General features: G+C 34.7%; 2 protein-coding genes and 1 long non-coding RNA gene across 4 annotated transcripts; 2 read left to right on the plus strand and 1 right to left on the minus strand.

Moving 5' to 3' along the window:
• The first annotated feature begins 3,515 nt into the window (after positions 1–3,515).
• On the plus strand, positions 3,516–16,180 carry LOC101222626 (clathrin heavy chain 1). Of its 2 annotated transcripts, XM_004138369.3 has the most exons (30): positions 3,517–3,803; positions 4,173–4,377; positions 5,087–5,175; positions 5,287–5,365; positions 5,480–5,607; positions 6,316–6,414; positions 6,504–6,612; positions 7,133–7,212; positions 7,321–7,548; positions 7,676–7,741; positions 8,225–8,341; positions 8,743–8,940; positions 9,054–9,170; positions 9,472–9,531; positions 9,687–9,773; positions 10,187–10,270; positions 10,356–10,490; positions 10,593–10,655; positions 10,734–10,838; positions 10,960–11,072; positions 11,179–11,431; positions 11,540–11,676; positions 11,784–12,062; positions 12,152–13,154; positions 13,379–13,864; positions 13,975–14,145; positions 14,216–14,401; positions 14,995–15,117; positions 15,353–15,463; positions 15,560–16,180. In XM_004138369.3, the coding sequence occupies exons 1-30, from the start codon at positions 3,759–3,761 to the stop codon at positions 15,725–15,727; spliced, it is 5,124 nt and encodes a 1,707-aa protein (XP_004138417.1). In that variant the 5' UTR covers positions 3,517–3,758; the 3' UTR covers positions 15,728–16,180. The 2 variants fall into 2 exon arrangements, with proteins under 2 accessions (XP_011656416.1, XP_004138417.1); XM_011658114.2 differs by having other exon boundaries at positions 3,516–3,803; positions 10,593–10,838.
• Positions 16,181–18,771: 2,591 nt separating this feature from the next.
• Positions 18,772–20,491, plus strand: LOC101222868 (transcription factor bHLH51). Its single transcript, XM_004138370.3, has 2 exons — positions 18,772–19,342; positions 19,650–20,491. The coding sequence occupies exons 1-2, from the start codon at positions 19,052–19,054 to the stop codon at positions 20,100–20,102; spliced, it is 744 nt and encodes a 247-aa protein (XP_004138418.2). The 5' UTR covers positions 18,772–19,051; the 3' UTR covers positions 20,103–20,491.
• Positions 20,492–21,373: 882 nt separating this feature from the next.
• LOC105435740 lies at positions 21,374–21,985 on the minus strand. The gene is made up of 2 exons (XR_969686.2): positions 21,789–21,985; positions 21,374–21,684 (listed from the first exon to the last, which is right to left on the minus strand). It is a non-coding gene; the product is annotated as an uncharacterized LOC105435740 (long non-coding RNA).
• Positions 21,986–23,262: the final 1,277 nt, after the last annotated feature.

The following is a 23,262-nucleotide window of genomic DNA, read 5'->3' on the forward strand; positions in this document are numbered from 1 at the left end:
TTACACTCCTAGGTGGCACACCCCTACCCATAACTTTCCATCTACATAACGAGTGTGGATATGACGTGGGTGAACCAATGTTTTGAGGTGGAACACCAGAACATCTACGTACTTTAAATTTAAAACCTTAGACGTGACCATGCTGGTGAAAGCTTATACTAAGTGGTAGGACATCATGTGATATGAAAATTGGTAATCCTTTTATTAATAACTTGTTACAACACAAGCCTACAACTTACAACTTAAGGATTACAAAATTTATGCTAACTACTACTACGCGCACATCAAGTACTTAGCAACGATCTCCTCTCATCTTGCCTGATGACCATTGTTCGCTTAACCTAGAGATGAGAAACTTAAAATGTAAGCTAATAGCTTAGTGAGTGACAAGAATTTAGAAATATGTTTGAAGAATACAATTGTATACAATAAAAGCTTTATTAGTTTCAAAAACGCCTTAACGCCACTACACTCTAAACGACACAATAGTCATATTAGCCTCTACCTATTCCTAACACATGGATATTAAACTTCCAACTGGTGATTACCAGTTCACCATCAACATCTCTATGGACACTTATTCAATACTAGTTGCTCTAGCCATCCACTTAATTTAACATATAGCACTCAACACATTTAGCCATCCTTCTTTCAAGTTGACCATTCAACGCATGATAGCCTCTATTCTTATGTGCACATAATAGTTAGCTTTTGATCATCAATAAGACTAATGGTTTTGTATAAAGACAAACATCACAACAATACAACTTCACAAACATAGACATACTTCTAATTGGTCATGTTCTTTTATATGTATATATGAGATTAGAGTATAAGCATATCTAACAACATGACTTTGGTAACAATTTTTTCTTGAAGGGTCGCTCACTCCTAAGCCGTCATTTTCTCCCTTTTCTCTTCTTCTTATTGTCTAGCTCTTCTTCTCTCTTGTGCCGGTCCTATAATAAAGTTCATCTTTTAATCCTATGATATAATTTCCTCTTATCTAAACGCTTGAATTAATCATTAAATATATTCATACCTCTCTTAAAACAAGTTAGTTAGCATTACACTTCTCCCTCCTACTTAGTGTGTTACACGTGTTAATTTAGTATCATTCTTAAACTTAACACATTTTTACCTGACTAATCATTAAGGTTTAATACTTAACCAACTTCTCCTTGCCTAGCACGTCACTTGATAATTGGTTAAGTGCTCGTTGTCGCCTCCCCTTTCTTTTCGCAAGACATTGTCTAATTATTTTCTTTTTCAAAAATCAATGTCCATCAATATACAATCATAAACTTACTTCTTGGTTAAGTACGGGACCTCTTGTCCACAGGTACCAGTTGAGTTAAACTCATGTTGGCAAAAAAAAATCACCATATTTTACCAATAATATTCATGTTTGTGGGCTAAGTAGGAAATTAAATTAAATTAATAAACAAACCTAATGATTATAATTTCAAACACAAACTAGAGTGAATAAAAACTAACCCCAACAAACACCATATCCTAACTAACTAATCAACTACTTAAAGTATCAAATATAAAATAATGTATGCATTTTTCAAATTTTCACCCAAATTTCGATTTTTTAAAAAAACTTAATAATAAATTTTTTTGAAAATTTTCACAATGGAGACAATATTTTGATGTATATATTTTTTCATTTTATTCTTTAACCTTATTGAATCTGTCTACCTTTTATTATTCCACAAGTTGATGTCATTATCACAAAGGTTTAAGTTTTTTTAGACTTACCACTTCTTTTGGTTTTCAACTTCAAAACTCTTTTTCTAAATAAAGTGAATTTTAAAAAAATACTATATTTATTTTTAACTTATTCAAACTTTTCTTTTCATTTAATTTTTTCATATTATTTTCCCCTCAAAATTTGAATATTTTGATATGTTTTTATTTCACCACCCAACAAAACGTTTGTAAAGTTCTACTTGCAAATCAATATTTACACTAGCATTTATAATAGATATTCGAATGTTTGTCTTACTTTATAGAAATGAGGACTAAAAATGGTTAATTATAGTTTAAGCAAACCTCAACTAAAATTTCACGATATTTTCAACTTTTATTGTATCACATACATAATCACCAAAATGTTTAGAGCTCCAACTTGAAATGATAATATTCCACATAAATTTTATCACTCGTTTTGCCACAATAAACAATTCATACTTAAAATAATTAACTCCACATTTCTCCAACGTTTCCAACCACGATGATCACCTCCACTGATTAAGTCTGATCCAACGATCACTCCAACATCCATGTCTAGTGAAGACTAGATCCGACCTAATTTTGCCGACGACTACCTCACTGCGACAAACTTTGATGTCTACCTATTCGACCAATTTCAACAATCATTTTGGCCCACCCAAATCCAACGATCTCTATATTATATGACTACCGTTGAAGATCACATTTTCACAATAATAATTTAATCCTAGTAGAAATACTCTTGTGTAAAGCAAGTTGAACAAAACTTATGCATATATAAAAGCAATTAAGACTAATTTGAGTAACATTTTGAAACATAAGAAACAAATGGAAAACAAATTTAAAATCGAGGAACAACGTAAATAATTTTATTTTTACTTTTATAATATTTAACTTATTTAAAAAAACAAAAAGCAATGAAATCAAATAAAATTATCAAACCAATATATTGTAATCGTTAAAATTAGATAGATGTATGAACTATAGGAAGTAATAGGTAAAACAATATTGGGAAAAGATTATCCTTCACTTGTTTTTTAATCTACTTACACATAAAAATAAACTATGTTATAAACAAAAAGTTGAACAAAACAAAAAAGAAAGGAAAAAAAGACCTATTTCAACAATTATGTAATGAAATAAATTTTCATTGGCCAAAGTTTGAGAGAATTGTAAGTTTTGGAGTTGAATTCCATTAATGGTATAGTTTCTGAGTCTGTTCTTGGTTTAATCAATAAATTTACTTTAATTGACGTGATTAGCAAAATAGAATATTTAAGGTATCATTAGTTAATAAAAAATAGTATAAAAATATAAAGTTGCACTCCAAATAAAAATGTAAATACAAATACAAATACACCATTTCCAGAGTAAAAAAGAAATAATTTGATGGAGTAATCTTATAGTTTGTTGTTTAATTAAATAATGAGTTGAAAGCAATGGAAAGTAAAGCTAAAAACATGAATTATTCTTAAAATTTGGAAACAGGTCGAATATTATTAATTTAATAAACCATGTCTCCAGACTCGTACATGAAATGCATATCTGGCATCATATCATATAGTTGCCATCGCCAATTTTCTTTTTATTTTAAGACAATTCCCATTTCCCCCTTTCCATTTCTATTTTCTATATTTTATTATTTATCATTACATTGAATTTCCCATTTCTCCATTCATCCGTTTATAAAGAAATAAGAAAAACTAAAAATTAAAAAAAAAAAAAAAAAAAGAAGGAAGAAGAAGAAATCACTTCCTTTTAATATAGTCGAGAGCGCCAGACTATATATTCCCACTCGCTCCTTCTTCTTCTTCTTCTCTTTCTTTCTCTTCCTCTTTCTCTCTTCTTCTGTAGATCTCTCTCTCTCTCTCTCTCTTCCCTCTGTCCTTCCGACGGTCCGAGGGTTTCGTCCTTAGCCTCAGATCTCGTTTTCCTTTCACTTCCTTTTATACCTTTCCTTTCTCTTTATCTATTTTCTGCTCTTTTGTTAGATCCGTGCGTGTTTTTATTATCCACCCATCATGGCGGCCGCCAGCGCTCCGATCACCATGAAGGAAGCCATAACGGTTTGATTCTTCTTACTTTTCTTTTTAATATTTTTGAATTCTACACTTGTTCAGCTTAATTCCTAATTCCTAATTTTGTTTTACTCGATTTAGACGGGTGTTTCATTCTTCAATTTTTTTCCGACTTCCTACCCTCTGCTACATGCTTGATTTCTTGATTTAAGTCGTTTTGATTTTCTATCTCTTGCTGTAGTTGGTTCAGATCCGATACTTGTTCTCTTTAGATCTGTGACTTTCTGGTCTATCTTGCATTTGATTATTCATTTCTGGCTTTTACTTTTCTTTTATCGAGTAACACAATTTTATTCTGGCTGTATGATGGTTTTTGTTTACTGACTGATCGGGTTGTGTGATCTGATGAACTTTCAGCTTCCGAGCATTGGAATTAATCCGCAATTCATTACGTTTACGCACGTGACTATGGAATCAGATAAATTTATCTGCGTTCGAGAAACGGCACCGCAGAATAGTGTTGTGATTATTGACATGAACATGCCAATGCAGCCATTGAGGAGGCCTATAACTGCGGACTCAGCACTTATGAATCCTAATTCTAGAATATTGGCCTTGAAAGGTATTGTATGATTATGTTGAGTTGACGGTTTTTTGTTTTCAAATATTGGTGTTGTAGAAATGCTGATATAAGAAACACAGATTTTAGATTTGGAATCCATGATATTATTTCTAATTCTGTGTCATTTTGGAAGATGTATGCCAATCATTTTCTAAAGCATTCTATTGTTTAATGATGGTCAAGTTTGCCTTTAGACCTTTCTTTTTGTTTGTTCATGCCTTTTGCTGTTCTTCCCTTTCCATTACATAAGTTCAATGATGGCCAAGTTAGTGGAATTTGATTTGAATTCCGTCTAAATTAGGTTTACTCAACCTAACTTCTATGTGAGGAGATCATTCTACATGGCCAAGTTTCTAGGTTTTTGAGTTCAACTGTCATACATTCCTTAAATGGAGTTTTGAAATTAATGCGTTTAAAATGTCTGGGAAATGAACATGCTATAGAAACCAGGAGTCTTTTCCATCTGGAAAGACAAGATTCATATCAACATTTACATTTGAAGTATGCCGAATCACTTGAACACATGTTCTTGATTTAGTGACTGTTCTGAACTGAACTCACTCTATGCAAGCCTTATGTTGTGAAAATCCTTTCCATGATTGATGTGGCTCATTTATTGGTATGGGGTTTCTACCAATTACCCGTGTATATATTATTTTTATTATTTTTTTTACTTCTGAACTTTTGCCTCTCTTGCACCATCATGTAGCTCAAGTCCAGGGGTCAACTCAAGACCACCTACAAATATTCAACATTGAACAGAAGTCAAAAATGAAATCACATTTGATGCCCGAACAGGTTGGAACTCCATTCCGTATTTTCATTTGGAACCTTTGAGATTGTTGTGGAGGATGGTTTTCTCTTTGAGATTCACGGTCAAGAGCACTCATGAATTTGCTTTATTCATAGGTTGTCTTTTGGAAGTGGATAACCCCTAAGACATTGGGCTTGGTCACTCAAACTTCAGTGTACCATTGGTCTACTGATGGTTGGGAGCATTCTCTATTTTCTTTTCAATTAGTTATCTCAGCTATCAAACAATTGAAGTTATGGTATTTACTCTTTGTTCACTCGTATTTGTCTTCACTCTTGTTTCTTGTAGGTGAGTCTGAACCTGTGAAAGTGTTTGAGAGAACAGCCAATCTGGCTAACAATCAGATTATAAACTATAGGTGTGATCCTTCTGAAAAGTGGTTGGTTTTGATTGGTATTGCACCTGGTTCACCTGAGGTATGTAATCATTTTATTAAATTGTTATTCTCCATGGAAATGGCACTCTTTGTTTTTTTCTTTAGATATCAATTTGCACATCCAAAAGTTTCTGAGTGGTCAAGGTTCATATGGCAAAGTTTTTTTCACTTCCACATACAAAGGAAAAATGACTCAGATAGAAATGGTCGATACAATACATTTAACTGGTATTGGTTAGGTCTGATTTTAGAATCAGGATTGGTTGAATAATTTTATCCACGCTGAGGCCCATCTTCCCTTCGTTGGTTGACAATGTAATACGCAATGATGTACTTGATTGGGGCTAAAACACTACCAACTCTGTTTATGGTTTAGGCTTCAGTGTGTAATAGTTTGCAAAACATGCTTCTTCCTGAAGCAAATTGAAGACCATTCCTAGTGCTTTCAGCCTTGGAACTTAGAATTAAAACTTATAACTTATTGGTTATGGTTACCACTAACTTATTGGTTATGGTTACCACTCCTCCAATTTCCTACTTAGCTGGATGACTCGTGACATAGGCTTTTTGCCTTCTTCTGTTCTTCATGGATATAACTATTTATTTTGTAGTTTTTTGGCCATCTTTTACAGTTAAGAATTATGTGCTTAAATTTTATCCTGTTTACATTTGTTGTAATATTTAGAAATATGAAGCTTACAAATTTAGGGTTGTTGGAGTTCTGATTTGCTTTTTTCTTATTATACAGAGGCCACAACTTGTGAAGGGCAATATGCAACTCTTCTCTGTGGATCAGCAGAGAAGTCAAGCTCTTGAAGCACATGCTGCAGCATTTGCTCAATTTAAAGTAAGAGGCTGTTCTCAGTTCCTGGATTTTTTATGCATTATTTGATGTACTACTTTGCTTTATCTGTTCTTATTTAATTATTTGATCAGCTTCCTGGAAATGAGAACCCTTCAACTCTTATATCCTTTGCCACAAAAACACTTAACGCTGGACAAATCACGTCCAAGTTACATGTCATTGAACTTGGTGCCCAGCCAGGTAAACCTGCTCTTATATATATATGTTTTGTTTAATTTGTGTAGTTCTATGGATTGCTGTGTCTTCAACTTTAAAATATTAGGTTTGGCCATTCTGTAACAGCATCTGCCATCTTTTTTTGCTGTGTTCACAAATTTTTGGTGCTGCAAGTGGTATTGCTGATTTGTGGTCGTATCCCGATTGAATCTCTGTCTTCATTATGTTAGATGTGAAAATGTTAATTTTAAAATCCTATCTTTGAAACATGTCATGTGACGGGTAAGCTGTGTTTTCATTTGCTATCTTAAATGAGTTTGGGCTACACAATGCTGTGATTGACCTGAATATCCATGGACAACCCTATCTTAAAATTGATCTGTATTTTATTGAGATCTTAGAGTTAGAGATTCTAAGAATTCATATAACATATAACAAAAACCTTGGAATGGAAGTTTCTGAGGATAGTATGGTAGAACCAAAACATGTTGAAGTAGTTTTATGAAGTCTCACATAACCATTTTCTACATGTGATTATTGACAGGGAAACAATCATTTACAAAGAAGCAAGCAGATCTCTTTTTTCCACCTGATTTTGCTGATGACTTTCCTGTGGCAATGCAGGTATTGGACAGTTACTCGCTTAGCTTGTCCAAGATTCTAGTATACCATTTTTTTATTAATTTCAAGTGATCGTTTTCTAAAACTTTAGAACTTATTATTTTCTTACAGATATCGCACAAATATAGTTTGATCTATGTGATCACCAAGCTGGGGCTGTTATTTGTATATGACTTAGAGACAGCTGCTGCTGTATATAGGAATAGGATCAGCCCAGATCCTATATTTTTGACTGCAGAGGCTTCTTCGGTGGGAGGATTTTATGCTATAAACAGGAGGGGTCAAGTGTTACTGGCTACCGTCAATGAACAAACAATTATCTCCTTCGTCAGTGGCCAGGTATAATCATGAAAAATTCTCTCTTTTGGAATTATATATGTATACATATATATATATATTATTTTTTCATTCTTTAGTATATAATTGAGAGTCTGAGACTAATGAAAATTTTTATTGGTTATGACAGTTGAACAATTTAGAGCTTGCTGTCAATCTTGCTAAAAGAGGAAATCTTCCTGGTGCTGAGAATCTGGTGAGCTTGCTTGTATAGGCAGAGTTCTCTTTTGAGCCCATTCATTAGTCAAATAGGCAAGTTGGGAGTAGTTTAAAGAAACTTGGAGAATTCAATATAACCAAAAAGCATAAAATGGCGGTATTGGGTTCAAATAGTGGGTGCTTAGGTGTGTCAACTTAGTTGAGATGTCCTTCTGCGTCTGTTGATCCTTAGGTACTTCGAGCTTTGGCTCTTTATTATTATAATTAATTAATATTTATTATTATCATTAATTGATAAAGAGATATGTTTCCGTTTAGAAAAAAAAAAAAGAATAGTTGGAACTTGTTTGTCAGAGGTTGGTTACTTGGTGCCTTTTTGATAGTATTCTTTTTCCTACTCAGCTAAATATGCAAACAATAAATTTAGAAAATTGAAATGCTGATTAATGCCGTCCATTATTATTCATGCCACTCTTAGCAACTTTTGGGTGGTTGATATATTCTTCCACAATTTGTGCAGGTTGTCCAGCGTTTCCAAGAACTTTTTGCTCAAACAAAGTACAAAGAAGCTGCTGAATTGGCTGCTGAGTCTCCTCAAGGGATCCTCCGCACACCAGATACTGTTGCAAAATTTCAGGTATCTTTTCCCCTTTTATGACCTTCGTAGGTTCCATGTTATGGTGTTTTTTCGTGCCCTATTTTGTTGAAATTTGATTTCTGAAAGTAGATCGCACTCGCGCTTTTTGCTCGCTTTACTTTCTATCTTTGTGTGTTGGCAAATGGTATCATTTCCTTGAGTGCTGAAGAATTGGTACATATGCATAGTAATAGTGAAAATTGAAAATCAATGACAGTAATTTGAGTATCTTTCCCTCTAGTATTAAGAAAGATAATGTTGGTTTGAAGACATGATCACAATTTTTTTATATTTTTTATGACGATTGGATCTTGAGGAGACGGACATCTTGAGGGAGTTCTTTTTCATTTCTGAACTATTATGTGGTTTATACTAATCATTGTATATATTCAACAATGCAGAGTGTACCGGTGCAAACTGGTCAAACACCCCCTCTACTGCAGTATTTTGGAACTCTATTAACGAGAGGAAAGCTGAACGCATTCGAGTCATTGGAGCTGTCTCGTTTAGTTGTTAACCAGAATAAGAAGAACCTCTTGGAGAACTGGTTGGGTGATGACAAGTTGGAATGCAGCGAGGAACTAGGGGATCTTGTGAAGGTTTGATGCCTCTCTTCTTTTCTTTTGGTTTTTTTTGTTTTTTGTGTTTTTTTTTTTTTTTTTGCTGTTTCAGGGAAAATTTACCTACTCCCTTTACTTATTAATTCATGTAGACTGTGGACAATGACCTGGCGTTGAAAATCTATATAAAAGCCAGAGCAACACCGAAGGTAGTTGCTGCCTTTGCTGAGCGGAGGGAATTTGACAAGATTCTTATATATTCAAAGCAGGTAAAGAAAGGTCTTTTCGCCCTTTGATGTACAGAATAATCTGATATCATGCTTCAGAGTTTTATTAACTTCTAAAGTTAGTCCTAAACTTAGTTTCCCTTTCTGCTACCATTAAAGTCTCTACGATTATAAAGACACCAAATATGTTTTTTGCATTTTTATTCGATAGTATTGTTCATTTGATAAAATTTCTCGAAGTTTTTGGACTTTGAAGTGTTTTGAACAGTGATCTTTTTCTTATTATTCAATTTTTCACATTTAGTTCTTGCAAGAATTGTTATGGAAGTTTTTCTTGCTGTAGGTTGGATACACACCGGACTACTTATTCCTTTTGCAAACAATTCTCCGAACTGACCCCCAGGTATGCAGAGACATTGTTTTAACCACTGTTAACTCATATGTTCAATTGATATCTGGTCCTATATGAAAAACGGGAAAAGAAGCACTCTCACGAACAGTAGTATTTTCACTCCTCTTTGTATTGGGAGACTGAGAATTTCTTTTCCTGATTTGTAGGGAGCGGTTAACTTTGCATTGATGATGTCACAAATGGAAGGAGGTTGCCCTGTTGACTACAACACGATAACTGATCTTTTTCTTCAGGTTTGTTATATATTCTTACTTTTTGAGCTATGAATTTTAATAATGATAGATACTGCTATCATCTTTCTCATCCTATGTTTCTTCCATCATTAAGTTGGGATAAGGTGTGGAATAGTGAAAATAGTGTAGAGTAAGGAATTATGAAGTCTAGGGAGTTTTTCAAGCCCACAATGTATGGAGTCGATAAGGACATAAGGTATAAAATTGATGTTTTAGTGGTGGAGCCCACAAACTCCAAGGAGTGGAGTTCATAACTCCCTACTTCCTGACCCCTACTTCCAAACTCCTTAGGCCAAACACACCCTCAAAGTGCAGAATATTTGCCTTCTCATTTTGTTTCTTCTCAACTATTTGGATGAATGGATTACTACATATGATTCTTATAATAAGGTTCCTGCTTTGATATTTCTCAGAGGAATTTGATTCGTGAGGCTACTGCTTTCCTGTTAGACGTTTTGAAGCCAAATCTACCTGAGCATGCTTTCCTCCAGACAAAGGTTTTTGCCCCCGACCTTTATTAATTTAACATCTACCTTGTGGCATTATTAGGAATTTTATTTACTGACGATTTGTGCTACATAGGTCCTAGAAATCAATCTGGTAACTTTTCCAAATGTAGCTGATGCCATATTGGCTAATGGAATGTTTAGTCATTATGATAGACCTCGAATTGCACAACTTTGTGAGAAGGCTGGGCTTTACGTGCGAGCTTTGCAGGTAAGATTGCATTTAGCAACTATATGTTCTTTCCAGTTCTATAATGCCTTCAGTTTTTATGGACTCATGCTAGGTTTATTGTTTTTCTCCACCTATTTGCAGCATTATACGGAACTACCAGATATTAAACGAGTCATCGTGAACACACATGCTATCGAACCACAGGTTTCTCTAGTTTTCCCTTGTCTCTTATATCACCTAGCTGGGTTGTGTATATTCAATCTTACATATGGTTATCTGCAGTCACTTGTAGAGTTTTTTGGTACCTTGTCTCGTGAGTGGGCTTTGGAGTGTATGAAGGACCTTTTGCTTGTGAATCTCAGAGGCAACCTTCAGATAATAGTGCAGGTAACTGACATATTTAACATCTTCCATTTATCTTTTTTGTTTTCATATTTTTTCCAACTGAAGCAGGTTTAGAATAACGAAACAACAATGACGGTTAAGATTCTGATGTTTGTTTCTACAGGTTGCAAAGGAATATTGTGAACAGTTGGGGGTTGATGCGTGCATTAAACTTTTTGAACAATTTAAGTCCTATGAGGGCTTGTACTTCTTCTTGGGGTCATATTTGAGTTCGAGGTAAATTTTCCAGTTAGAAATAGTATGTTATCTATAGTAGGTTATTTATAGTTTTATGATTTAAGTTTAATTTATAACTTTTTTTCTTTTAACATTTCTGTTACAGTGAGGATCCTGACATTCACTTCAAGTACATTGAGTCTGCTGCTAAAACAGGACAGATTAAGGAGGTTGAACGTGTAACAAGAGAATCCAACTTCTATGATGCCGAGAAAACCAAGAACTTTTTAATGGAAGCTAAGCTTCCAGATGCTCGTCCTTTGATTAATGTGTGTGACCGGTTTGGATTTGTTCCAGATCTCACACATTACCTTTACACAAATAACATGCTCCGCTACATTGAAGGCTATGTTCAAAAGGTGTGTAGCTTTGTTAGTTTGGTTCACTTTCCACTTTTCATTCTGACTAAAATAAGTTATATTTAGGTTATTACTGGTTAAATCACTTTTGCTGGCATAATTTGGTAGGTGAACCCTGGGAATGCTCCTTTAGTTGTGGGTCAGCTGCTGGATGATGAGTGTCCTGAAGATTTCATTAAGGGTTTGATTCTCTCTGTCCGATCTTTGCTTCCTGTGGAGCCCCTAGTGGATGAATGTGAAAAGAGGTGCTGTTCTGATCCCTTTTCCTTGTATTCTTGTTTATTAATATCTTTTTCCTCCATATGATTGATTTATATGGAATGATGAGAGATGATTAATTTTTTTGCTGCAGAAATCGATTGCGGTTGCTTACTCAATTTTTGGAGCATCTGGTGAGTGAGGGAAGTCAAGATGTACATGTACATAATGCTCTGGGTAAAATTATTATTGATAGCAATAATAATCCAGAACACTTCCTCACCACCAATCCGTACTACGATTCACGTGTTGTGGGGAAATATTGTGAAAAACGTGATCCCACTTTAGCTGTTGTGGCCTATCGACGTGGACAGTGTGATGATGAGCTTATTAATGTTACAAACAAAAACTCTTTGTTCAAACTGCAAGCAAGGTTAGTGATACATTAAAAAAAAATTAGTTGTTTATCTGTATGCCGTTGGTAGCAATATGATTTATTCACAAGTATGAACGGTTGTGCAGATATGTGGTTGAGAGGATGGATGGTGATCTTTGGGAGAAGGTTCTTAACCCTGAAAATGAATATAGAAGGCAGCTCATCGACCAAGTTGTGTCAACAGCCTTGCCAGAAAGCAAGAGTCCAGAGCAAGTTTCAGCTGCTGTTAAGGCTTTTATGACAGCAGATCTGCCACATGAGTTGATTGAACTTCTTGAAAAGATTGTCCTGCAGAACTCTGCCTTTAGTGGAAACTTTAATCTGCAGAATCTTCTTATATTGACAGCCATCAAGGCTGATCCATCCAGAGTTATGGACTACATTAACAGGCTAGATAATTTTGATGGACCTGCAGTCGGGGAAGTGGCTGTGGAGGCACAGCTGTATGAAGAGGCATTTGCAATTTTCAAGAAGTTCAACTTGAATGTTCAGGCTGTCAATGTCCTGTTGGATAACATTCAAAGTATTGAAAGAGCTGTAGAGTTTGCATTCCGGGTTGAAGAAGATGCAGTTTGGAGCCAGGTGGCAAAGGCTCAACTGAGGGAAGGATTGGTGAGCGATGCTATTGAGTCCTTTATTCGTGCAGATGATGCCACTCAATTTCTGGAAGTCATTCGTGCTGCTGAGGATGCAAATGTGTATCATGATTTAGTTAGGTACCTTTTGATGGTTAGGGAGAAGGCCAAAGAGCCCAAGGTGGACAGCGAGCTGATTTATGCCTATGCTAAAATTGATCGGTTGGCTGAGATTGAAGAATTTATTCTCATGCCAAATGTGGCTAATCTTCAAAATGTTGGCGACCGCCTCTATGATGAAGCTTTATACGAGGCTGCTAAAATTATATTTGCCTTCATATCTAACTGGGCCAAGCTGGCTGTCACTCTTGTAAAACTGAAGCAGTTCCAAGGTGCTGTTGATGCAGCAAGAAAAGCAAACAGTGCAAAGACATGGAAGGAAGTGTGCTTTGCTTGTGTTGATGCTGAAGAGTTCCGCCTGGCACAAATCTGTGGTCTTAACATTATTATCCAGGTGAATATGACAATCAAATTCAACCTGCTAAATTTTTACTCTCTATCCCCTTTTCATTTTTTAAAATTGTAGGATATGTCTGTGTAGCACAAAGATGCCAACCAATATCTATTATAACCCCTATGGATGCTGTTTCTTTATGGATTTGTGTTTTCCCCTTGCGGTACTGGTGTGTTATGTGAGTTGATCATTGATTAACTATCTGCTGGTGTTTCAATGAATAGGTGGATGATCTGGAGGAGGTCAGTGAATATTATCAGAATAGAGGATGCTTCAATGAATTAATTTCTCTCATGGAGAGTGGACTGGGACTTGAACGTGCTCATATGGGTATCTTCACTGAGTTGGGAGTGTTGTATGCTAGATACCGCCATGAGAAGCTTATGGAGCATATCAAACTGTTCTCGACCCGGCTTAATATTCCCAAGCTTATACGAGCTTGTGATGAGCAGCAACATTGGAAGGAACTCACCTATTTGTATATCCAGTACGATGAATTTGATAATGCTGCAACCACCATCATGAATCATTCTCCTGAAGCTTGGGATCACATGCAATTTAAAGATGTTGCAGTCAAAGTTGCAAACGTGGAATTATATTATAAGGCTGTACATTTTTACTTGCAAGAGCATCCTGATCTGATTAACGATCTTCTCAATGTGCTTGCACTTCGTGTAGACCACACAAGAGTTGTTGATATTATGAGGAAGGTAATATATTGGAGTTTTTTTTTTAAGAAAAAAGTCTTATAATTCCGTACTTTGGTAGTTTTCTTGGCTCTTGAATCTTGATATGGAGTACACTCTCTCTTGGATATTAGGCTGGTCACTTGCTGCTTGTGAAGCCATACATGATTGCAGTTCAGAGCAACAACGTGTCTGCTGTGAATGAGGCCTTGAATGGAATCTATGTTGAAGAGGAAGACTATGATAGATTGCGTGAATCGATTGATTTGCACGACAACTTTGATCAAATAGGCCTTGCACAGAAGGTGAAGTGTTTTCCAGCTGGATGAATTATAAATCTGGTTGCAAACAATTTAATAATGTATTTTTGTGCAGATTGAGAAGCATGAGCTACTTGAAATGAGACGGGTTGCAGCTTACATTTACAAGAAAGCCGGAAGATGGAAGCAATCCATTGCCTTGTCAAAGAAAGACAATCTGTACAAGGATGCAATGGAGACAGCATCACAATCTGGTGACCGTGAACTTGCCGAGGAGTTGCTTGTTTACTTCATTGAACAGGTATGTTCAATCTCTGTAGTTGGTTGTTTAAAAAATATGCACAGTGCAGGATGCAAATGTTTTATTCAACCCTGAATTTCATATTGTTACAAGTGATGGAACCACATGGTTAAAGTAACAGAAGATCCAATTATTGGAAATTATGTTAAGTGTTCAAATTGTTTTCGATGGATGTTAAAAAATGCTCTTTGTTTCGACTTGGATCTAGATTTTTCGTTCATTTATTGGATCAAGAGTTTGTCACTAGAAGTTATTCCCAATTTGGATAAATTTGGGTCAAATAGATAAAATTATCATCATCTAGCTCTCCTTTCATTTCTTTTGAACATGGGTCACTTGGTACTTTCTTTTGGGGTGGCCTTGATCTCATACCTAAGGAGCTAAGGTAAATGGGTTGGAAGGAGATTAGTGAAATCTTTTTGTCATCTGGTTGTTCCAGTGCTTTCAGGAGTGTTCATGACATGGTTTACCATTTAAAAAACAATGCAACGATCCATTATATGATTTCTTGCTTCTTGCCTCTGTTTATGCATGCATCGTTTTCTATTGTTTCTCGAAAGTTGGCAAATGAAATTATTTTGGTTGCCGTGCAGGGAAAGAAGGAATGCTTTGCTTCATGCCTCTTTGTTTGTTATGACTTAATCCGGGCTGACGTTGCTCTTGAACTTGCCTGGATCAACAACATGGTCGACTTTGCTTTCCCATACCTGTTGCAGGTACCTTCTCTTAATTTTATACCACACTTTCTAGCATCCCGGTTTATTGGTAGGTAGTACATTAAATCTGGTTATACTTTCATACTTTGGTTTCCACCAACGATTTCTAATTTCTAGGAAATGGTGGAATTTGGGTTTTGGTTGTGATGAAATTAATCTTCCCAGTTAAGCTGTTAACTGTCTTCCTCCTAATATACATATTTAACATGGTGAAAAAAATCTCTTTATGCCACAGTTTATCCGAGAATATACCGGAAAGGTTGATGAACTTGTGAAGGACAAGATTGAAGCTGCCAAAGAAGTCAAGGCTAAAGAGCAGGAAGAGAAGGACGTTATTGCTCAGCAGGTAAATCCTTCAGTTTCTGTATCATCCTCATATCAATTTGCTCAGTGGCTGTTCAGTATTTGTTTCTGTATTCTAAATTGTGAGCTTGAACTGCAGAACATGTATGCTCAGTTGCTGCCTCTTGCTTTGCCTGCACCACCTATGCCGGGTATGGGAGGAGGACCAGGAATGCCAGGGTTTGTGCCTGGACCACCACAAATGGGTGGATTGGGGATGCCTCCAATGCCACCTTTCGGCATGCCACCTATGGGTAGCAGCTATTGACACATAGAAAAACCTAGAAAAAAAAGCGGGATTGATTTATAGATTCTAGGGGAGAGTTGAAAGAAAGATACCTTGAAAATGGGGGAGGGGGACTTTTCTTACCTTAATTCTACGCTTTCTTCCCCAGTTGTTCCTCGATGGGTGAGCCATTCTGTTTTCATGTGTTATAGTGTTTGTGGAGTTTTTACTTTTAATTTGTCTTTGTAATATTCTTTTGGTAGCGCAGGCATTTTTTCCGGATGCTCTGGTGCAGCAACCTGAGGGTTCTGTATTTTAAGATTTTTTCTCCTCCACTTTATTATATAGCCTGGCCTTTCATTAGGAAATGCTACTTTAAACGATGATAAAACCCAGATTCATAGATTTATTGTCCTTTTTTTCTTCTTTTTTTCTGGGTTCCCTTCCCTCCCCCCTTCTATTGCCCTTGGATATGCTTATTTCTTGTTTTGGTTTTGGTGGTGTCTTCTTTCATTGACATTTTTATTTCTGTACCACTTTTGGTTCCAAAAGAATTATTCTTTTAATGAACTTCTAGAGTTTAAAAATTGATGAAGTTCTTATTAAACCTTGTCCTCAGTTTCTGTTCTATAGCTGAATTGATTCTAGTAGTTTTTTTTTCTTTTCTTTTTTTCTATCTTTAGATGTCTGTTTTCAGGTGTAGTTATAACGTCATTATGCTTTAGGGTATGGCTAATGTATGTCATCTATTGTTGGAAAAAATTGAACCTAGTAATTGTTATAAGTTGATAATTTTGTTAAGTTGTAATATATTTCCTAAACAATGTAATATCTGTAATCTTAATTCTCTACAGTTTATTTGTAAGCATATAGAGGTTGAGTGTCCCTTTTCAGTTCTCTGAATGAAAAATATTTTTTCTTTTTTCTTCTTTCTGCAATTAGAGTTTGAAAGTTTATTCGTAAGACATTTTAAATTGAAAATAAGAGCAAATTACTTGTTACACTCTTAAGTTAAAATGTTAGATTAATATTTAAAGAATGATAAAAAAAAAAAAAAAACAAAGTACTCACTAATATTTTAGACCTATTCTTAATACTAAAATTTTACTAAATACAAAATCTCAAGTGACTAACTAAAAAAGTCAAAAAAAAAATTCAAATTCAACAAATCTGTTACATTGTTTAGATTATGTATTAGATTGATTAGAATGAATGATCCATTACAAATTTAGCAAGAACAAACAAACAAACACAATGAACTGTTTTATAAATGATAAAACCTCTTGATAAACTAGAGTTATGAGAGGTCGTACAATTTGCCCAAGTTGCATATAGTTGCGGCTGCAAAGTATAAAATGTCAATTATATGGTGGACAACAACACGTTGATGAAGTTATATTATTGGTAACGCAACCTTGTGATTTGGCACATTTTTCTCACATCTCTTGCCGACGAAATTATTCTCCTCTTCCCCTACCAAAAAAATAAAAAATAAAAAATAAATAAATAATTCTCAACCCTATCCCTAGCCACACAACACTCATTCATTCTCATCTACCCCAAGTAAATGGCACCCAGAAAAAGCCCCCAACACTCATCTTCTCCTCCCAATCTACGAAATCATTGAGTTAAAAGAAGAAAAAAAAACGAGTTTTCCAAAAAAAATAAAGGAAAAAACTCAAAATTATGGGCACCACATGATTTTGAGATGGGACTTTTGCAAATTTGATTAGTTGATCAGAAGTCGTATCAATCTTTAATGTCTTCTTTTACATTCAATTACAATGTTTGTGCAAAATGGGACCCTACATTACAGCCCCCCTTTTTGCATTCTAGTTCATGCTCTGTTGTTTACTTCTTCTGTAAAGAAAAGAAAGATTAGGCTCAATTTTCTTTACGAACAAACCTCTATGGGAAGGCCCTCTTTTTCTCTCTTTTTTTGGGAATCCAACTCAGGAGAATAGCCTTTTTTTGGTAAAGTTGTTGAGGGTTTCCTTTCTTTTTCCCCCCTCTCCTCCTTTCTAGCTCTTACATGACTGTTACCACAAAACTACATGAAAAGTTGGTCACAAAAAGATGCATAAAATTACTTGAAATATGGAGGTTCTTTTTGCTTATATGGAGTCTAAAGTGGAATTTTTTTACTAGTGATCTGTCTATACAATTTATGAGACTCTTACAAATGTATGAAATTTAACCTTCTATTTACGTCATACTCCACTATCACATTTTTATACTCTTGTTGGGAATGATCATATTCATGGTAGCCATAATGTAATGCGATATGTCCATCTTTTAGATGTTTTATGAAGATTTTGTTTAAATTGATAAAAATGGAGGTCACACGACCTCCGTTTATGTAAAATCCTAATAAACTGTAATAAAAGTAATAAATCATGATATGCATTATCGTCACGTTGGAGTTATAGTATAGATGGTCATCCTTAATATTACTAAAAATAAGGTAAAAGAATCTACTAGTAAGATATGACGTAAACAAAAAGTCATATATCATTCGATTTAAGAGATGGATCATTACGCCATTGCGATTAACCATGTAAAGTTTTGGACTCCCGTAGTGGAAATATTACTTATTATATCTTCAAAAGTTTTTGTTCTTATTCTATACTTGAGCTCTAGAAATTCTCTTCAAAATAGATTTTTGACCTTATCTTGGAGGAGGAAGAAGAAAAAAGAATCCTATGTCTAAAGACACAAAATTGTGACTTTTAGATTAGAACCGATGTTTTTACTATTGTTAGGGAAAGAAAGGAGATTTGTTTTTGTACAAAACTACAAACCCAATAAATAATTTGCCATAAGTCCAAATGGGTTGGAGTTGATTTGGTAAAAATATGAAGAAAAAAAAAGTTGTTTGAAAGTTGGCACAAAATCAAAGATCTTTTAGATCTGCCACTGTTTATAGGTCAATATGGGATTGGGATCTCATTTGTTTCAACCAATTACTTGAGTTCTTTGTTTCAATTTTTTTTTTCTTGGCTAAAAAATAATCATACAAATTTGATGGGTAATGGATTTAAAAGAGGACAATCTTTAATTGATGAGATCGTGGAGTCTTAGCTTTATCAAAGAGGGGGAAAACAGAAACTTCAAACTGAAATGACAGGCATATACAGCCAAATATGATTTTCGTTTTGACAAATTAAAGGCTATTGGACATCACACCAATCACCATCAAGATTTGAATATCACACACACACACACACACACACAACAACACCATCATCAACAACAACACATTATTATTAGTGCAATCAACAGTATCTCTCCAGATGCAACCATAAAAACCAAACTTTTGGGTTTGATTTCACAAGACTGGCCCCTGCCTCCTCTTTTGCATCAGTAATGGAAGATAGCAACTGGGATCGTTCTACTAAGCCTGAGGGGCTAAATTTTGATCACTGCAATCCCAATTCAAGCCAGGAAGCTTCTCTTCTTCTTCCATGGATGATCAATCCTCAGTTTTCAAGCTCAAATGAGTTCTTCCCTTCATTTTCAACTCCATCAGAAGGAATTATTGTTGAAGATAGAGCAGCTTCTGCTTCAAAAAGCCATAGCCAAGCAGAAAAGAGACGTAGAGACAGAATCAATGCTCAGCTTGCAACTCTTAGGAAACTCATTCCCAAATCTGATAAGGTACTCTTCTCTCTCTCTCTCTCTCTCTCTCTCTCTCGCTAGCCTTGTCTCTTTCTAATTGGGATGGACCTGAGACACTGAAACATAGCAAAACGTATCTACTTTTTCATTCTCCTAGTAGATTACAGATCCCATGTCAACAGATAGAGATTATTAGAGTAATCAGCATAGAGCAATACAAGTTTATGAACTTTAGTGAAAGAGGACTTATAAAATTGCATAGTTGTTACTCTGTGAAGAAGCATATACCATCAAAGAGAAACTCTGCAGCACATGCTTAGATCCATCTTCTTGTTTCCTATGGCAGATGGATAAAGCAGCTTTGTTGGGAAGCGCAATCGATCAAGTGAAAGATCTGAAACGAAAAGCAATGGAAGCCAGCAAGAACATGACAGTTCCAACAGACATGGATGAAGTAACTATTGACTCCACTGTGGTTGAAGACAATAGCAGGAATAACATTGCGATAAAGGTATCGGTTAGTTGTGACGATCGGCCAGAACTGTTCACAGAGCTCATCCAAGTGATCAAAGGATTGAAGCTCACAACAATAAGAGCTGATATGGCCAGTGTTGGTGGTCGCATTAAAAGCATACTTATCCTTTGCAATAAAGATGGTGAAAAAAGTGTCTGCTTAAACACTGTTCAGCAGTCTCTTAAATTAGTTTTAAGTCGAATGTCATCGTCATCAACTGCCTCAACCTATCGTATTAGAAGTAAACGACAGAGGTTCTTCCTCCCTTCGCAATATTCAAAGTAGTTTCTCTTCAATTATTTAACCAAGAATAGAGTTATTGATTGAAAACCATGCTTCAATACAATCACAATGGATTGAACGAATGATACAAGGCAAAAGCTGAAGCTAAAGCCAACAACTGTTTCTAATTAGAACGAGAGAGTTTTGCTGTTGAGATTCCAAGTTGGAAAACAAAACTAGATAGGTAAAATCCATCAAAAGATTCGTTAAAGTGTAGTATTGGAAAGACGGACGAGTCAAAGAACACCAATATGTCTCATTATGTTAGTTTTCCCTTGACACAACATATAGCAACTTTTCATGAAGTATTAAGATCATGGCGTACTTAAACAGCCTTGCATTGACCGAAGAGGTGTAACATAAATGATTAGTAAAGAAAAAAATTCATAGTATTCAATTCTTAGCTAATTCGTTCTTATATTTTAAACAGTGCCGATTATACCACATTGAAGTTCATAATCAAACATGTTTCATTATCACCATTGAGGCCAAACTTGAAATGAACTAATAGGCCATCGCTAGATATCGTCTGATAACAAGAAAAAGTTCATGCATACTAAGCATTATCTCACATTCCTTTGTCTACAAACTAACAAGAACAAAATTATCCTTCAAATAAATGACAGGGAACAAAAGAATCTATCATGGAGGCAAAAAGAAATGGCGTTCGTAATCATCAATTGAATATAGAAATCAATATATAATAGGCTTTTGATCATCAATTGATCACATAAAGAACTAGTGTTTCGGAAGAGTACTATCAAATTTCCCAGCCCTTTTCTTAGACCAACGCACAAATTGGTAATTGAGTAGGATCAAAAAATAGTTTCGAATCCAATTCGGACAACTACATGCGATAGATGAAAACCTCCTTGTAAACCTTGTAGATTCATTCCTTAAATGAACATGAGCTTTGTTCTTCGCATTTCTATTTCTAGCATTATTTACTGTGATGCATTTAGCAACTATAAAACACTCCCCTCATTTATAATTGTATAACTAAACCCAGAAAATTAAAGTAAGGCAGAACATTACGTAAGTTCAAAACATCAGAAATAAGTTCGAGTGAACGAGCTCATAAGGAAGCAAATACCAAAATCAAAATGGATCTAAGAAAAATTCTTCAAACTTCACTAATACTTGGTTGGACCGACTGTAACTTTATAAGTAATCATCAATGTAGGACTTTAAAAGTAATCATCAATATAGGCGTTTACATGCATATACCGATGGAATGTTAGAGATGGGTCAACAATATACTTGGACAATGAAGAAAAAAATATCAAGTTTTTAAGTTAATGGTGACAAACAACATATCATCAACTGATATTTCAGAAACTCCAGAAAGTGAATTCAATAATGTAGATCCCAGAGGGAAGTAAGTTCAACAAAATTGCTCATCGAAACTAAAAGAAATCGATAAAAATCCAACAAAAACACAAGAAAATGAACTATTACTCGTCCTAGATCAGTAGAAACTAAAGGAACGATTGTCTTTTTTATTTAAAGAAGACACAAACTACTTGGATCTCTGCCTCATCTTTCGGCGCTTCCTCTTCAATCTCCTCATTCTCTTCTTCTTCCACTGGTGAATCCAAAGTAAAAACAAAAACAAACCAACAATAAAAATCAACGGAAGAACGAAGCTATATGATTTTAAAAACTTTATTAGAAAACTTCCAAACGTACCTTAGCCCTCATGTTGAAGAACTGCTAACCGAATCACCAAAGAAGAACAATGGTGTGGCGAACGAGGCGAGTGACGAGATCGACGACGTTCAGGAAGGTAGGGCTTCGGATTTATTTATATAGTGGTAAAACCCTAATTTTAAAGTCGGCTTGAACTTCGATGGGCCACTTGGGCCATTTTGGACCCTAATGATTGATTGGAACGGCCCAATGCTAAAAACTAGCCAACAAAAAGAGTTTGAAGTGATTAATTTACATATACATGACCATTAACAAATAATAATAATAATAATAATAATGTATTCATCATTATACTTTCATCTATTTCATCTTCTTCATATTATTACTTTTTTTTCTTTATATTTCAACCTCTTCGACTTTGATGGCCAAAACCTATTCTTTTCTCACCCTACCATAGTTTTTTTTGTATCTATTGTACTAAAAAAAACAACTTCCACAAATTTAGCTATGTTGGAAGCTTTTACCGTTTCTACACATTTTAAAAATCCTAAATTACAAATTTTCAAATCAGCTTAGCAGGTGGAACACAATAACTGTTTTAATTTTGTATAAAGTTACTTATTTCAATATGATTATAATTATAATAGTTAAACTTTAAAAAAAGTAATATTGTATTATTGATTAACAAAAAGTAATAATTGAAAAAAATAGTCAAATTATTAATGAATATTGTGTTTTCTCACTCGTTGGTAAGGATTTGAATTTCATGCTTCATGAAAAATAGTTTTTTCTTGATGGGTATTGTCCATCAAAAATTTTTTCTTTTTTTTGGACCTTGCCCATAATCTTTTTTTGGTCTTTGGATATCAAGAAACCCTAAACTCATCAAGAAATTTCTAAACTCACGAAGAAATCCAAAACAAATATATTATTTTTATTCGATGATGGTTATTGCAAATCAAGAAAATTCATCCCTTGATAGACCTCGTTCATTAAAAAATTTAACTAACTTGATGGGCATTGTCAATCAACTATTATATTATCTTTCCTTAATATTTATTGTCCATCGAGAAATAGTTTTTTTAACGTTTATGGATCATCAACAAAATTAAAGGAACTTTTTCCATGAAGAGAAAATCAAGAATCCACATTTTTTTTTACGTTTTTCGTATTTCTTCAACAAAATAAAGGGACTTTTCTTGACATACATGATCGTCAAGATTAACATTGTATCAAAAAATTAAAATTTGCGTGCAACAAGAAAGACCAAATTTGTAGTAGTGATCATTTAGATAATACATAATCGTTTCATTTGAATTTGGCACAAGATCATATAGATATTGATACACAATCGTTTCATTTAAATTTGGTACAAGACCATCTACCAAAATTGTTTAGATATTGGTATAATATCGTTTCATTTAGATTTGGTACACGATCATGTCTATACCAAGATCTGAGCGATCATGTATCAAGCTTTTTGTGCGCGTGTGGCCAATTAATTGTGGGTATT

This window comes from Cucumis sativus, chromosome 6, assembly GCF_000004075.3.
Source record: "Cucumis sativus cultivar 9930 chromosome 6, Cucumber_9930_V3, whole genome shotgun sequence".
Taxonomy (NCBI): domain Eukaryota; kingdom Viridiplantae; phylum Streptophyta; class Magnoliopsida; order Cucurbitales; family Cucurbitaceae; genus Cucumis; species Cucumis sativus.